At 27.3% G+C, this 13,701-nt stretch overlaps 1 protein-coding gene across 4 annotated transcripts in view; it reads left to right on the top strand.

Annotated features, from left to right (window-relative positions):
• The window catches only part of LOC122849215 (anoctamin-8-like), a 317,470-nt gene that overhangs the window by 280,230 nt on the left and 23,539 nt on the right, over positions 1 to 13,701 (top strand). For all 4 annotated transcript variants that reach the window (XM_044147874.1, XM_044147875.1, XM_044147873.1 and 1 more), the window contains one exon: positions 9,629 to 9,826. In XM_044147874.1, the coding sequence (XP_044003809.1) occupies positions 9,629 to 9,826 (198 nt within the window). The remainder of the gene's footprint in view (positions 1 to 9,628; positions 9,827 to 13,701) is intronic.

The raw sequence follows: 13,701 nt of genomic DNA, 5'->3' as shown, positions 1-13,701 counted from the left end.
AAAAAATGCCATCTCCCCGATCAAAAATTTTTGAATATATTTATTTTTTTTTCTAGTTTAATAACGTTAGTAGTTGATAGTAATTAGTAGTTCAAAAATCAAAGTCTTTCTTCATCATCAAATTTTTTAAATAAAAAGTAATTGAAATAAAAAATTGATTCAAACGTAGAATTAAAACACATAAAAAGCACATAATTTCGATCGAGAGTTTATTAGAATAAAATAATTATTAAAGAAGTTGTGTTAACTTAATATTAAGCTAGCACAACATTGCTAAAAAAAAAATATATAAAAGCACAAAAATAGCGAGTTCCACAAGCATAAAATTTTGATTCTAACTATGTATATTAGTTTGTGTCCATTGTGGTGTGCTAACTTTTTAGAGGTATCGGAATATTAGTTGAAATAGTATCAATAGTCATTTTAATATATTTTTTATCAATGAAAGATATATGTAAAGAAAGTGTAAAAAAAATGAACAAAAAATAAACTATGAAATATTTATTATTTTTGATTATTTTTTTAAACAAATTTATAAAACCACTATTGAAATAAATGTAATGATTTTTGTTTTGTAATTATTTCTCTCTTTTCAATTAATTAAACGAAATTCTTAATTATTCCATGATTGATAAGGTGATAAAAAAGTGTAATCAATAAATATAAATAAATGTAAAATATGGCTGTATTTGTTAATAAATGGAACCGAGTATAAGATTAATACTATATTTTGTATTCTATTAATAAGTATTCAATAAATTCATTAAAATAATATAAATAAAAAATTATCTTATGTTTGGGTTCCATATTCTTACAATTATTTTCCTTTTAGAACGATTGTTAAATGCATTAAATTATTTTAATTCGAAAAATTAAAAACACACAGTCGAATAGCCGAATTATTCGTTACCTTTTATCTCTTCGTCCTTACACAAATATTCGAATAACTCGAACAGTCGAATAATTCGTTACTATTCGACTATTCGTCTTCATATACGAATATTCGTCTTTATACGAATATTTGAAATTTCGAATAATTCGAATAATGACGAATAGTCGAATAATTCGTAGCTATTCGACTATTCGAAAATTCGAATAATTTGATTCGATTCGTATTCGATACGAATTATTCGAGTTTTCGAATATTCGCACACCCCTAAAGCAAACCATACGGTGTATCTAATTTATTATGGAAACAAATCAGATAAATTACTACTGTTAATAATATCTGATATAACAATATGTAAATCAACTGGTAGTGTATTATTTTCCGAACGAAAATGTCGCGAAATGCAGACATGTCCTTCTGTTGTATCATTATTATCTAATGATAAATCCATTAGACGGACTAATGAATTTATTCGCATATTTTTTCAATCTTTTTTTGACCTTTTTTCGTCTTAGTCTACTTGCTTAACGAAGTTATTCAATCATTATTTTGAGTCAACATATGTTTATAAATATTTGAATGAATAAATTTCTATTTCTTCGAAAATTGACCTTAACTCTAATCATTTACCCTATTTTCCTACAATTTCTTCCAAAGATTCTAAAAGATATATCCTATGTTATTGATACAACATTATCAGTTGTTCTTTCAGCTGCAAGTGCTTCAAAATCTAACTTTCTAATCGATTAAATAAAAAACTTACAATTAATCCATAGTATTTAGCCGAAAAAACAACTGTTTTATCATCCGATTTTATAATTATAATATCATCAATATTATTTTCAATCATCAATGCCTGTGATATTTCAATGGTATTATTATTTGAGTCAACAGCAACAACAACATTTGATTTGTCATCAGTTTTTTTCAGGTTGATTGGGAACTATATTCTTTTGATTAAAATGATGAAGATGATGAATAAATCGAAAGGATATTCAATCTGCAAATATATTATTTCAAAAATTATATTACTAATCTTTAATGATGGACGCAATGATCTATAGATATATATGTGGCGTTCTTAGCCAAACCACGGGGTTTGCGGCCTGACCGTCTGCGATTTTGCTCATTTTTTATTTTTTGATATGTTGTAGATTTTGGCCTAGAAAAAGACCCGTATTTTTTTTTTTTTTTTTCTTCAATTTTCGGGGGCGCCACCGTTGAATTTCATGATATCTCAAAAAGCACCATTTTTTTTTGCTGAATTTTTTATCACAGATTCGAGGACGCAAAACAAGTATTTCAAGCCCTTCAATAGGGTGGGCACTCAATGTGAATTATTTTTTTTCGATTTTTGAAATTTTTATTTTCGAAAAAAAAAATTTTTTTTTTCCAAAATTTTTTTTATTTTCAACATTATTTTGGTTGTAAAAAAAAAAAAAATACGAAACTTACTCCTATGGAATTTTCAATTTCTCTTTAGTTTTTCAGAAAAACTGTATAAGAGATCAATAGTAAAAAAAAAAAATCAAAAATACTCATTTAAAGTCACCTTTAACTTAGATAGTCAATATTTTTCAATGTAATATTTATTTATAATTGAGAAATATATATGTTCGCTGTAATGAAATTAATTATTTGTAGATGAAGGTGACTTTAATTGCGTTTTTTTTATTTTTTTTTTTACTCTTGATCTGTCATACGGTTTTTCTGGAAAACTAAAGAGAAATTGAAAATTTCATAATTTCTTTTTCTTTTTTTTTTATCACCAAAATAATGTTAAAAAAAATACAATTTTGAAAAAAAAAATTTTTTTTTTTAAAAACAAAAATTTCAAAAATCGAAAAAAATTACTTCCCATTGAGTGCTCATTTTATTGAAGGGCTTAAAATACTTGTTTTGCGTCCTCGAATCTGTGATAAAAAATTCAACAAAAAAAAATGGCGCTTTTTGAGATATCATGAAATTCGACGGTAGCGCCCCCAAAAATTGAAGAAAAAAAAAAAAAAAAATACGGGTTTTTTTTTTAGGCCAAAATCTACAACATATCAAAAAATGAGCGGAATCGCAAAGGGTCAGGCCGCAAACATATGGGGCATTCCATGTCAACTCACAGGGGTTTTTCCCTCACCCTCTCAGATTCGAAAACAAATATTTTTTTTTAGTTAGTCATCGACTCAAATGTACCTCTGATTTTTTTTTTATTTTTACCATCATTAACCGCCGAGCCAGAATCAAAAAATGCTTCCTTCACAAGAGTAAACTACGATTTCGCCATTTTTTAAAATTCTGATTTTTTAACTGCAGATAGTAGAGCACAAGATTAGCTCAATTTCCAAATTTCATTATGGGATAACGATGGGTTCATTATAAAAAATTTTTTTTTCCATGTGAAAATTACTAAAATCAGGCAAGATCATATCCCAAAAAACAGGTTTTTTTTTTTGTTTCTTATAGGAAATTTCCTCACGATTACGGGAAAAATACGAAAAAAATTCCCACGCATGCGCAAAGTGGTTAAAAATCAAGTTGAATTATCGAAAAAACGGTTATTTATCGGTTATATATCGTACAGCTATGAAAATAACGATGACTTCTAAAATTCAATAATGGCGATCGGTAAAAAAATGCTATAGTAAAATATCTAACGGCTAAGTAAATCGTATGCATGTTTTGAAAAAATATCGATAAGTCGAAAACTATTCGAGATATCAAAATTTTTATCAGGACATCAGACAATAACTAGATGTTACCAGTATTTTTTTTATTCAATTAATATCGATAATTCATTTGAGAAATTAAATAATAAGACAAGAAGAATTCTAAAAAGTTCAGCCATCTAATGAACACTAAATATATTTTTATTAGAAAGGTCAATATAAATGGAATAATTTTTGAAGTTAGACGGTGAAAGCATAAGTGTCAGCTTTAGAGCCTCAACAAATTGACATTCCACACTGTAAAAATTTTTAGTTGAAATTAAGACAAAAATTTCTGCAAAATAGAAATTTTTGTCTAGGAAAAAAAAATTTTGTGAGCCATCTAGACTCGCGGGTTTTTTATGTGTAAACATCTTCGGCGTGTTGTTGTAATTGAATACAATAATAATAAGTACACGTTTAAATAAATTTTTTTCATTCATTTATAAAAATATTGTTTGTTTTTATTTCATTTTTTTTCCAATTTCATACAATTATTGTTGTTTAGTAATTTTCAATAATCAATGATTTTAGGATTTCGATATATCGATTTTTTGTTCCTAATTTTATAATAACGATTGATAAAACACATGAAGTAGAAAAAAGAGTTCAAATAAAATTTTTTAATATATTCCGAACGGCTGGTAAAAATATGTAGGTATTGTTTGTTTGGCTATAATTGAGACTAAATGAAAAATATAGCTAAGGGAAAATTTAGCTATGGAAAAGATGTAGCTGAGGGAATAATTGAGCTGGTAAAATTATGTAAATATTGTGTGTTTAGTTATAATTAAGACCAAAAAAAAAGATTAAGTGGCTAAGTAAAAAATGTAGCTAAGTAAAAAATCTAGCTAAGGAAAAAATCTAGCTAAGGAGAAGTTGTAGCTGAGGGGAAAATTAAGCTGATAAAAATATATTTGGCTATAACGGAGACTAAGTAAAAAGTCTAGCGGCTGAGTAAAAAATCTAGTGGCTTAGTTAAATCTAGCGGTTTAAAAAAAAAAAAAAAATTTAATGTATCGAAATTTTTATTTTGACTTTCTTTTTTACTCGAAGAGTTTTATCGACTGCCATTATTATATTTGTAAAAAATATATATTAAAATTTATAAATTATTATCTAAATTTTTATCGAAACATTTTTTTCTCCTTGACGAGCTTTATTGATCGATATTAATAAATTTTATAATTAATCGTTATTTTAATAACTATACGATGTATAACCGATAAATAGCCGTTTTTTACATACTTCAACCACTGAAATATAATAAAACTGGAAGGTGAACTCCTATGCTTAGCCAATGCACGGAGTGTCGCCAGAAATAGCAATATATTGGTTGGCATTCCCTCTCACTCACGCATGCGCACATTAAATCTTGTACAGTCAACGTCAAAACAAACTAGTACTACACGGTATAAAAGTTACATTATATTTCAGTAGTCTCAACCAATTATAGTTGACGTGACTGTACCGACAAGGACAACAGGCCAACCATTGAGTTTCTCTCTCGGCGACACGAAGTTCGGCTTCCAGTTTTATTATATTTCAGTGACTTCAACTCCATTTTTAACGACTTTGCGCATGTGTAGGAATTTTTTCCGTATTTTTCCCGTAATCGTGAGAAAATTTTTTATAACAACTGAATAAAAAAACATGTTGTCTGGAATATGATAATATCCTCTGAAAGTGTCGATATAATTGATTTGTATTTGTTTTATTAATATTTTTTGATTTTTTTTTATATTAATACGTCTTCACTTTTATACGCCGTGTACCTATACATTACAGCACCACGATAGTTCAGTTCCCAAATTATATTCTACAAACACTATTTCGCATTTAGTATGTTAAACGAACTTGAATAATTGGAAATCAATAAATATCGACAGATGAAATACACTGAGAGAAATTTTAACTAAAAATTACAAACGTATAAGAAAAAATTACAAAGCGAATAGTAAAAACTGCGTTCCTCCGATTATTTGTAAGAATTATTCGTATATTGATAAATAATTTTTACAATAAAGTTATGTAAAAAATTTGGCCATTGACTATATACAACACTAAGCCATAAAAATTACATAATTTTATTGTAATTTTTCTTTAAAAAAAATGACTAAATTCACGATACTCACAAGTAAATTCTAGCAGATTGAGAATTTACGCACTACCGGTTTTAGAATTTACTATATTTTATTATAAATTTTATTTAAAAGTTGGATATTTTTTGTGCTAAGTTCGGCAGTTTGTGCTAGATTCACGGAGAACGGTAATTAGATCCCGGCAACATTTTTTCTTTTCTGTTTACACGCTCAAAACTCGAAAACTAATTGATAAATAGAAAAAATTTATTCTTGATAAATTGTTTAGAAATAAATTACCAACAATAAACCTTGCTTAACCCCATACCTAGCTTCAACAGATAAGACTGTAAAAATGCTTGAAATTACATGACAATTCAATCATTTGTTCAATCAGTCGGCCATCTTTGTATTATTTCGCCCCGCAACCAGAATTTTTACAAAGCGATATAGTAAAAAATATTTAAGTCTATGCTAACTTTTATATGTGTACATGATAAATTTTATTATATATATTAGAATATTTATTAAATTGTTCAGTATTTTTTATTCGAACTTATAATATTTTTTATCGTTTCCACAAAACATGTATGTGCTTTATTTTAATCAACTCATAAGTCATTATCTAGGAGATTAATCGAAAAAAGTAATTCTTTATAAATTGTTTAGAATTGAATTCTCAATAATTAACTCCACTCAACCCCATGTCTATCTGCAATAGATAACGATGTACAGAGACTTGAAGTAACATAACAATTTTTTGACATTTTGTGACATTTTACATAATTTTATTGTAGAATATCATCTCTCGCGGCCAATCCCAGAAATAAAACAAAAATTACAAAGCAGTATAGTAATTTCTATTCAACATGGGTTTTAATTTTTAGTTAAAATTTCTCTCAGTGTATAATACATAGTTAGATCCTCATAATATCGATATTGAAACTTTGAATATCACTGTGTTTTTTTATACGTAATATATTATACTTATTAAAAAAAAGGTACTTTTTAGTTTAAATGAAAAATTATTTTTTAAACCGAAAAGTACCTTTTTTTCATTCACTAAAAAAAAAATTAAAAAAGTTCAAATAAATTATATTGTAAAATTATTGTACAATTACAATAATAATTTTCTTTTTCAAACTAACACATCAATGTCTATTTCTCTTTTTTTAAAACATGAAATTAGTCATTATTGTATAATAATTCAATATTTTGTTCTAAGTTTAGGAAATATTATTTTATATAAACAATAGTATATTAATATACTAATCTTACAATATTAATCTTGTAAATTAATGTAAATGAAAAATACTTGCATATGCATGTATACATATATATGTACAATATGAACTTTACTTCGCCTAACAAATACAAGCATGACCAATATATACAAATAAAATACTTGTATATTAATATATACAACGGTATATCTATAACAATAAATAAATAAATATATAAATACTCGCATTTAAATTCATCTATACTACAGAACGTCTGATGGTAACGGTTACCGACCGATTACCATGGCGCTGCATGGCGCAATGTAGACTGACAGAAAATGGAGTCCTGCCCAGATCCGTTACCGGATCTGACGTCTAAACTCAATTTTTTTCCTTTTACTCCATACCCAACCCGCGCATAAAGATGTTTACACATCAAAAACATTTGAAAGAAATAAAAAGCGGTTTGATTGAAGAAAAAAATATGTCTTCTTGATAACAAAAAAAATCCTCGACTATATATTTTTTAGGTTCAATTCAAGTATTAGAAACATCAACCACAGTAAAAATAATTTTATTTGAAACGACTAATATCCTTCATTTGAAACAATTGCAGGAATTGAATTAATTTTTTTTTATATGAATATGTTTGTCTTGAAAAGAAACAAAAGTGTCTAAATTTTAGGCAATGTCGTCTTGCTTTATAACATACTTGGTTTTATTGAAAACAATATTGTCTAAATTTTAGAGAATGTCGTCTTGCTTTATAACAAATTTGGTTTGTAGTGAAACAAAATTGTCTAAATTTTAGACAATATTACGTCTTGCCTTATAACAGATTTTGTTTCCCTGAAAACAAAATTGTCTAAATTTTAGACAATATTCTTCTTGCTTTTGTTCAATAAAATATAATTAAAATTTTTTTATTACAAGACTTTGCAAATTTATTCTATGTTAGCCAACGTGTACTTCAAGTTTACAAAAATCACATTAAAATTATAATCTTGCGATGGCCGCGCGGGCTAAGATATGCGTTTAGAAATTAGAAGATAGTACGTTCGGTTCCCGGTTAAGACAAAAAAATAGGTTTAGGTTCTTCATGATAAGTAGGCATATAAATAGACATCAATATAATAAAGACTAATTAACAATAAAAAATATAATTTTTTTTTTTTTTTTATTATTAAACTTTTAAAATATCTTTTCACGTCTTGAGTTATTCTATTATTGCTTTTAATTTAGAAAAATAAAGTCTTGAAAAAAAAAAATTAAGTATTGATTCGAGGCAATATGTGTCCATGAAAAAAGAATGTTATTATTTCTATTCAAGAATATTATTGCATGTAAGGAGACAAATTGTATATAAAATTGAGGGACTCCATTCATAAATCAAGGCGTACAAGTATTGACATCAAGACAAAAAGTGTCAAAATCTGTTATAAGGCAAGACGTAATATTGTCTAAAATTTAAACAATTTTGTTTTACTACAAACCAAATCTGGTATAAAGCAAGACGGCATTGTCTAAAATTTAGACAATATTATTTTTAATAAAACCAAGTATGTTATAAAGCAAGACGACATTGCCTAAAATTTAGACACTTTTGTTTCTTTTCAAGACAAACATATTTATATAAAAAAAAATTAATTCAATTCCTGCAATTGTTTCAAATGAAGGATATTAGTCGTTTGAAATAAACTTATTTTTACTGTATTTGATGTTTCTAATACTCGAATTGAACCTAAAAAATATAGTCAAGTCCCCCAAGGTGCACCCTAAGTGTTCCGTAGGATTTTTTATTTTTTTTCTTGTCGTTTGATTTGTTTTTTCATTTTATTGTAAAATAAATGACTATTTTTTTTGTTTCGTTTTATTTTCTAATGTTGTTTATTTCTGTTGTTTAATAAAAAAAAAAATAAATGACCAAAAAATTTCAAAAAAATATCGTAGAGTCTACAGATGAAGCGTCATCGATTGAAACATCGCCGGAATCGATCCGTCAATATTTGGAATTGGGCCCTATCGAAAAATGCGGGTATTAAATCTAATAAGGCCCAAAAATTGAAAATAAATATGATGATTGCTTTTGGGGAAAAAAAAAAACATAAATTCCATTTAACATCAACTAATTCGGTTCGGTGGTTCAAAAAATATCTTGCAAAAACAAATTCTGACGCTATATTTTGTTTAATAAAAAAAAAAAATAAACGACCAAAAAATTTCAAAAAAGTATCGTAGAGTCTACAGATGAAGCGTCGTTGATTGAATCATTGCCGGATCCGATCCGTCAATATCTGAAATTGGGCCCTGTAGAAAAATGGCACTATCATAACTGATAATGGTCAAAAATTGAATATAAATATGATGATTGCCTTTGGGAAAAAAAATGGAACCTAATGGGCTTCGTAGAAGCCAATTCGATTCATAACTTTTATTTTTATCGAGAAATAACAAAAAGTCACACGAAAAGTGAAAACATAAGTGTCCTACGGAACACTTAAAATATATAGTCGAGGATTTTTTTTGTTATCAAGAAGACATATTTTTTTCTTCAATCAAACCGCTTTTTATTTCTTTCAAATGTTTTTTTTTCCTAGACAAAAGATTCTATTTTGCAGAAATGTTTTTTTACAGTATAATAGTATTTTTGAATGCTCGTAACCTTAGTCGGTATACCTGTCTAGTCTTTATTATTTTTATTATTATTATTATCATGATTATTATTATTATTTATAGACTGACGGTGCTTTTTTAGAACACCTCGAGAAGCTGTTACAACTTGGTTATGTGTCTCTATTTTCATCAGCACTTCCACTTGCGGCAGCTACAGCGTTATTGGGTAATCTTGTCGAAATATCTGGAGATTCATTCCAAATATGCTTTCTTTCACAACGGCCATTCGGCCAACGCGTATCAAGAATTGGTTTTTGGCAGGTAAGGAAAATATAGATCTATTAGTAATTTATTTCGTTACAAATCGAATTTTTCACAAACGTAATTGAATTCTTAATTTTAGGATTGACAATATCCTAATAAAATAAGTGACGTAGTATCTGCTCAATGAGTACGTTCAATCGAAAGTCCTTGAAAAGTTTTATTATAGGATATGTGGGTTTTTTTCTTTACCTTTAATAGTTTTCGATAAAAAAATTAAATATCTTACCAAGAGACTCGGTAGATGTCGCGCCATACCCTGCTTCTATCCCTTCTCCTGAATTTTTCTCTTCAGGCATATACATGTGTTTATGCAACCGCATGTGTTAGTTATTTATCATTGATGGTATAGCAGAATTTGTTTTTTTTTTCTTTTTATTCAAATCATACAAATATATACACGTCTTAATTTTTATATTCAAGAAAATTAGTATTCGATTATTATTTATTATTTATTATGGTATTCACGGCTAATTTGAAGTAGACGAATTACAAATATAATTCATTATTAGTTTAAACAAAAAAAGTAAAATAAAAACAAAACATAAATTTACAATTTATGTCCTCAAAAAGCCTAAATTTTTAATTACCTGTTCATTCATCATACCTTTAATAATCAAAAGACGTGAAATATCTAAAAAAATGTCAAAATTTTGAAGTATAAAGTTGAATGATTTGCTGGATAAAGAAAAAAATTTTAAAAAAATTAGGCGCTATTTCGATACATGGTAATAATAATATGATAATGAAAACAGCGCCTAATTTTTTTTTTTATCCAGCAAATTATTCAACTTTATACTTCAAAATTTTGACATTTTTTTAGAAATTTAACGTCTTTTGATTATTAAAGGTATGATGAATAAACAGGTAATTAACAATTGAAGCTTTTTGAGGACATAAATCGTAAATTTATGTTTTGTTTTTATTCCTTTTTTTTTTCAATTTGAATGTTTTTTTTTCTAAAAAAATATTGAAGATGATAAAAAAAACATTTGCGGGTGATCAAGTTTTTCGAGATGCATAATTTAAGCTCATTACGAGGTCTTTATCTTGATTAGATCGTGAATTATGAAACTTATTTGATTCTCCATTTGTGAATTCAATACGGAGGTTGAGCATTATGGCTCTTAGCCTCGGCAAGAAAAAAATAAAAAAACCTTTAAATGGGGGAGATTTTGAGATATAAAAATAGTTTTTTTCGAATAAATTCTAAATATTTCTTGGCACCAAATAATTGTTTGCATGAAAACTAACACTTTTTGTTTAAATTTTTTTTTTTTACGGAGGTGGGATAGACGCGAAGCGTCCCACCATAGTTTTGTTTTCACTATATGTTTTATGAATACCGCTCATAGCTTCCATAATAATTAAGCTAGATTATTCGTATTAGGCTTAAATTAAAGATCTCGATGAGCTCTAGAGCCTCTGATAAAATTGAAATTTTTCGGGTAATTATTGAGTTTACAAATGACGAAAGAAAATGTAACAAAATCTTCGAAGCGAAATATTAAGAAAACTAAGAAAAAATCATGGATGCGAAAATTCCACAGATAACAGTAAATAATGAAATAAAGATAATTAAAAAAAGTTTATATTTTTTAAAATCGAATTCGTTTGTTTATTCAAGAAAAACTGAAACGATATTTTTTTGGAACAGACATAACTTTTTTAAAAATTAACTAAGAGGTTTTATTTTAGTTTTAATGGATTCCTCGTCAAAAAATCTACAACCAGAGCCATACTCAAACTTTTTTCAACAATTAGTTTTTTTATAATTAGCGATTGTTTATAAAAAATATCAAAGTGAGTAGTTTATAAAATAAAAAGAACCACAAAGAAATCATTCAATGAGCTGATTTGGCTTGACAGCTTGTAGAAAATTTTCTAACAAATTTTTTGACTATAATATGAGATTTTTTTAGTTAATTATTTAAACAATTAATGAAGATTTAAACAATCATTATTTTTTTTTTTCATCATTTTTTTGCCGTACGCATGCGCACTTGTGACTGTAGAGCATAATACCCACTCATTTTTACCATTAGATTTTTTTTTTTAAATGGCAGATGGTAGCACTCAACAATTCTAGGAATCAATTTGGTTTATTTATTATTTTGTATTGATCCTGTTTTTTGAAAGTTTAAGGTTAAAGTTTTATAAATAAATTTAATATAACGAATAATTGTAATATAATAAATTATTATATTACAATTCATTATTAAATAATAAATAGAAATTATAATTTCGGAGTTAACGCGTCCTCCCACTGGAGTTTTGAAAATTTTCATTTTTCAAAGAGAATGCAGCCGTTACTAAATTTTTAGTTTTATATTATATTTAGTTTTTCAACTTTTTTTTTTTGGTATTTTCCCCCAAATCCTACAACTTTTACTTGAATCATTTTTTAAGTTGAGAGTTATTTTTCAAAAAATTCGATTGCCTGATTAAAATGGGACAGTATATGTGTTAATATAAATCAATATATCTAAACTCGTAAATTGAACAATGTTATCTTGTTCATACACGAAAGTTTTTCCTCGTATACTCAGAATTCATTGATGCTTATAAAAGCAAAGTCTGAGGTTTTGAATGGATCGTGTATTCAGAGTGATGGTTTGGGGATAATAGTTTTACTGTACTTGCTTTAGCAATTATTCCATGAAGTTTGTCAATAACTCTTTTCATTATTTCTCAATACGCTCAACAGTACGTTCAAGATCGGAAACAATATATTTTTTAAAGATAGACACAGTGTATCGCACCACGTATCCAAATATACCACGATAATTTCACAAGGGTTGTAAGGCCTTATGTTTGATACAGGGCTATCAAAGGATGTGGAGGATAGGTTGTAAATTGAAATATTAGGAATAACACTTTAAATAAATCCAAACACTGTGGCTTAAATTCTATTAATATATTCACTTTATTATTTCACTAAAATTATAATTAATTGTATTGTATATTGTATATTGAGTTGACTCTAAAAAAGTGTTGTCATGGACAGACACTACTATTTTATATTGTAAGTATAAAGAAATCCCGTTGTACGCGAATCAATATTAATTAGAGATGTTACGTAAACGAGTGTTGAAGAGCAACTGATTTCTCAGTTTGTTGAAAATTGTTAAGTCCAAAAAATGGGTGTGTACTTAGTTAAAAAATTAGTTTTAATTGGTCAAAAATTAGTTCAAGAGAGGGTAAAAAACTAGGTGTAGGTGGTGGGATTTTTAGACATAAAATTGGGCCTTGTGTGGTCCAAAGGGTGGCATAAAAGTACCATGTATAAACAAAAAAATATAGATATTACGACCGGAAAGTCCAAGACGTTTTCATGAATTTATTTTATTTTAAATAGTTATAAATCTACTTTTATGTTACAAGGGCAGTGAGAACAATGTGTGAATTTCCAAAGCGCAAGAGGGGTAGTGCGCTTTTTAGAAATTCACACATTATTACCACTGTCCCTAGTAACATAAAATATGGTTCGTTACATGTGCCCAATCAGAGAGCCCGCTCACAACTCATTTGGAGGGGAAACACTCGCCAAGGCTCGTGCTTGCCACCCAAATTCGTGGAGAGCACACTCTCTGAGTGGGCACTTGTAACGAAATATACTATTTTATTGTCGATTTTACGATCATTCTGTGTATCAAAAATACGTTAGTGCAGTTGTTTGACAGATGTGAGATTTTCTCTAATTCTTGACAAGTAATGTTTTAAAAAATATGTTATAATATTACCAAAGAGAAACTTGAGTTTATGGTTTTATTTGTTACGTGATTTTTACCCAAAAAATCTATGCATTAGTTGACAATGTGTGGGAATATTCGAGTTTGTTGAAAGCTATTAAAAAAGTACATAAATTGAATCGT

This window comes from Aphidius gifuensis, linkage group LG2 (assembly GCF_014905175.1).
Source record: "Aphidius gifuensis isolate YNYX2018 linkage group LG2, ASM1490517v1, whole genome shotgun sequence".
Taxonomy (NCBI): Eukaryota; Metazoa; Arthropoda; class Insecta; order Hymenoptera; family Braconidae; genus Aphidius; species Aphidius gifuensis.
Note: the sequence above shows the minus strand (reverse complement) of the source record. Positions and strands in the feature narration are given on the sequence as shown.